A 4,322-nucleotide genomic window follows, 5' to 3' on the forward strand; every position below is an offset into this window, starting at 1 on the left:
CTGTAACAGTTACTACAGTTGTGAAGCCAAGATAATGTTTGAGTTGATCACTGATCTGAGTAAAAGAAAAAGCGCTCAGATTTAAGACACTCTGCTGCTGTAAAGAGTCATAACAAAAACTGCAGTTCCTCTAAGAGTCTGTGTTGATGGACGTCTGTCCGGTGTCCCAGGGCCTGGCTGAGGGAGATGCTGTCTCTGGTGCGGGGGGAGGCGCTGAGCGTGGAGGGAACCGACCTGGAGCAGCTCATTAAAAAGCACGACGAGTACCGCATTCAGATGGACAGACAGTTCAGCAAATCTCAGGCTGTGAAAGAGGACGGGAGGCGCCTGATAGAGGAGGGACACTTCATGTGGCAGGAGGTAAGACCTATACATCTAAAATCTGACATTCTCTCAGAGTATCGTCCGATAATCAACGCTCACCTGACGTCCCTCCCCAGGTGGAGGAGCGGGTCTGTGAGCTGGAGGAGCTGGAGGAGCGAGTGGAGAAGGTCTGGGAGGAGACCAGGTTCCTGTATGAGGAGGAGCTGGAGATTTTCCTCCTGCAGAGGGAGCTGGAGCAGGCGGAGCGCTGGCTCAGCTCTTACGAAAACACACTGATGGCTGACGAGTACGGGGTAGGTCTAGACCACATTGAGGACTACTGACAGCCAGGAGTCCTCAAGGGGGAACTCGAGAGAGAAAGATACTGTGTGAGCTGAAAGGGACAGGTGCATGCAGGTACAGGAAGTTGGTTATTGTAGTTTTTCTGCTGATTTGACTGCTCACCAACACGGTCAGTAGGTGGCGCTGCAGTAGAGTCATAACTGACTTATATCTGAACACATAGATTCAGCTCACACTTTCTGAGGATTATATCTGATATCCATTGTTATATGTTATGCTGACGAATGTTCCTCTTTCTGCCGGTTCAAAATTGGGCTTGGTCAAAAACTAAAACACGGTGGCTCTTTTGGTTCCTTCCAGGACTCTGTGTCTGATGTTATGGAGCTCCTGAAGAGGCAGGAAGACATGGAGGCCATGATCGAGGCCCAGAGCGACCGCTTCATCGCACTACAGAAGAAGAAAACACAGGTTGGTTTGTAACAGAAACAGGAAGACTGGAGGACGGTTCGTGGACACTGAATGTTTTCTTTGTCTTCTCAGAGGGAGCAAAGACTGGGTCTTCATGGAACTGGGGACAGAAAACCTCCAGCCAGAGTCTCTTCCCTGAGGAGTAAACCCTCCGATCTGAAGACCCCTCGGATCTCCTCCTCCAGGGACGTCGTCCGTCGAGTCAGCAGCGGCAGGAGGACGGACAGGACCATCGGACAGATCGTGCTTGACAGGAAACCCGGTCTCACAGCCTTTGCTAGCAGCCCACTTAGCCCACCTCTGCACCCGGACTCAGACTCAAGGAGGAGCCTCAGTGCCAGCAGGAAGTCTCAGAAAATGGAGGAGGAAGAAGACGCCAACAGTCCTCCTGCTAGTCCCAGCTCCAGCCCGACTGTAAAGCCTTGGAGGAGTCGAAGCACCCACTCAAACTACACTCCAACTGACTCCTCCGGTCCGAAACGTCCTCAATCACCTCCCCCCTCCTCCCCCAAACCTCCCCTGTCCCCTCAAATCTCTCCTTCATCTACAAAGACTCCTGAGGAAGACCGCCCCAGATCCAAACCTCCTCTGGCTCCAAAGCCCAGAATCTCCTCCACAGAGCGAGCGTTCGGACGCCGCTCCGAGCCTCCGAACATATCAGAGAAACCCTCCACACCACCTGACTCCCCTCCACCAATCAGAGAGCTCGTATCTCCCACCGAACCTCCACCTCCACCTGTCGCAGAGAGACCCTCTTCCCCTGAATCGTCACCGAAAGAGCTCCACGACCCGGAATCACCGACCGGAGACCAGCCCGATCCGCCATCCGACTCCCCGGATGCTCCACCAATCACAGAGGAGGACCCTGAGTCATTTGCTCTTCCAAAAGAGGAGCTGCCTCCGTCTCCTCTACAGCAACAGAGGATGTCAGAACCAGAGGAGGAACCCAGCTCCATGTCGGAGGTAGAACCTGTGGCTCAGGTCAGAATGGAGGGTCTGCTGGAGATCAAACTGAAACAAGGAGGAAACAAGGTGAGAAGCTTCAGACAGGACAGGTGTGTTCAGACTGAGTGTGTCCGCGTGAAAAGTCAAAGGAAACAGGAAGTGGAAGTCTGTTTGTTTTGTGCAGGTTGAATATATGAGTGAATATATATATTGAATTTTAAACTTAATGTTCAAGGTTGTTTATTATCATTTCCACATACAGAGTGCACAGGAACGAAATTTCTTCTCTGCCCAAATTTTGCTATAATCAATATAAATACATAAATAAATTAGAATACAACATTTATCAATAAAAGGACAGATTAAGTTAATGTGAACAAAACAATTAGCTGATCTCCACCAATCATTAGCTAGCTGGTTAGCTCCAACATGGCTGCAGGTGCATTGTGGTCACTGGCTGACAGGTGTGTCTCTCTCTGATTGGCTGCTGCTGCAGGAGCACTGGGAGGAGGTGTTTGCTGTGCTGGAAGGAGAGACGCTCAGCCTGTTCACAGACAGAGCCGCTGCTGCACAGGTAGGACAAACACTGCGTCTCTGTAGGTTCACTGTTCACTGCAGACTCATGATGAGTGGTGGAGGGATGAAGCCTCAGGAAACGCTCTCTCTATCTGTGCTGAAGAAGCTTTAACAGTGATTTAAATAGTTTCAGTCTCATATCAGAGCCGTCTGTGTGTATCTGTAACCCTTGTGTTGCAGTAAACTGAGGCTGACACATGTTACAGTAAAACAATGAATGAATGCATCGTCCAAAAAGCCTTGACTGAATTATATGTCTGTAACAGCTTCACTATCATCTTTACTTTTAATAATTCGTGTGTTTAAAGTGATCAATCGACAGTCAGAGAGAGAGAGAGAGAGATAGAGAGAGATCTTCCTGCACAGGTCACACTGTAATAATGTGGTTAATAAAAGGTAGAAACACTGCAGTGTGTGTTTCCACAGAAGACCTCTAGGTGGCCTCCTATCAACACGGTTGGAGCTGTTTGCAGGGAGAACGTTTACTACAGGAGGAAGGAGAACACCATCAAACTGATGTGAGTGAACAGCAACCAGTAAACCTCCTGGTTCATACTGTAAACTGTATCATGAGACTGACACAGACTACAGCCAGAGAGAAAAACACATAATTAGGATTTCTTACTTTCGTAAAAAACTGTGTCACGCCTTCACCATCCTAGAATAGATCTTACAGAACACCACTGAATGATACAAATCAGAGGGTGGGTGAACCCAACCATCAGAGAGGATTTAGAAGAAAAATAAGTCCTTCATATACCTGTGTATCACCTGCACTACACCAGTGATTCCCAACCTCAGGGTCAGGACCCCCACTAGAGGTCGCCAAAGCTTTATAGGGGGTCGCGAGGCCTTTTTTGATTTTAAGGCGTAATAGAAAACTTAAAAAATATCCACAGTCGCTTTATCTTTATCAATTCTTTATCTCAGCATTTGGTTCAGTTCTGTGGGGAAAAGTTAATGTAAAGAAATGTGTTAATTAAATAGTCTAATAGGACAAAACACTGAACTCTTCCAATTTCATCCTATTCAATCTGTTTGATTGTTAAAAATATTATAAATACACAATACAGACAGAGAACTATCAAAAGATCCCTGAACAGGAAATAATCTGCTCAACACCACCGAGTTTACTGTAATGACACTTATTCTTTGTTGTTGACTGTGTGTGTGTTGTGTTTGTGTTTGTGTGTTTGTGTTTGTGTGTTGTGTTTGTGTGTGTGTGTGTGTCAGACTGGAGGACGGCAGTCAGTATCTGTTCGCGGCGTCCAGCAGAGAACTGCAGCAGCTGTGGCTGAAGAAGCTTCAAAACTGCCCCGAATCTTCCAGCAGCGACTCTGAAGACTCAGGGTAAACACACACACACACACACACACACATACACTGACACACACACACACACACACACACACACACACATACACTGACACACACACTGAACACACAAAACACACCACACACACCAGCACGACTGACACCCACACACACACACACACACACACACACACACACCATACAACACACACACACATGACACAAAAAAACACACACACAAATACACTGCACACATCACACCAACCTAAACACACACACACACATACACTGACACCACACCACACATTACTGATACCACACAGCACACACACAGTACACAACACCACTGGACAAAACAACACGACACACACGACACACACAAAACACACAACCCCACACAGTGTTAGTCATCG

The 4,322-nt window shown here is 47.7% G+C and overlaps 1 protein-coding gene across 1 annotated transcript in view; it reads left to right on the forward strand.

Moving 5' to 3' along the window:
* The window catches only part of sptbn5 (spectrin, beta, non-erythrocytic 5), a 28,186-nt gene that overhangs the window by 21,763 nt on the left and 2,101 nt on the right, over nt 1-4,322 (forward strand). The window contains exons 56-62 of the mRNA XM_035673611.1: nt 171-360; nt 441-617; nt 967-1,074; nt 1,147-2,106; nt 2,516-2,593; nt 3,025-3,113; nt 3,829-3,945. Of these exons, the coding sequence (XP_035529504.1) occupies nt 171-360; nt 441-617; nt 967-1,074; nt 1,147-2,106; nt 2,516-2,593; nt 3,025-3,113; nt 3,829-3,945 (1,719 nt within the window). The remainder of the gene's footprint in view (nt 1-170; nt 361-440; nt 618-966; nt 1,075-1,146; nt 2,107-2,515; nt 2,594-3,024; nt 3,114-3,828; nt 3,946-4,322) is intronic.

The sequence above is a fragment of the Morone saxatilis genome, unplaced genomic scaffold (assembly GCF_004916995.1).
Source record: "Morone saxatilis isolate NCDOM2014 unplaced genomic scaffold, NCSU_SB_2.0 Contig3, whole genome shotgun sequence".
Taxonomy (NCBI): Eukaryota; Metazoa; Chordata; class Actinopteri; family Moronidae; genus Morone; species Morone saxatilis.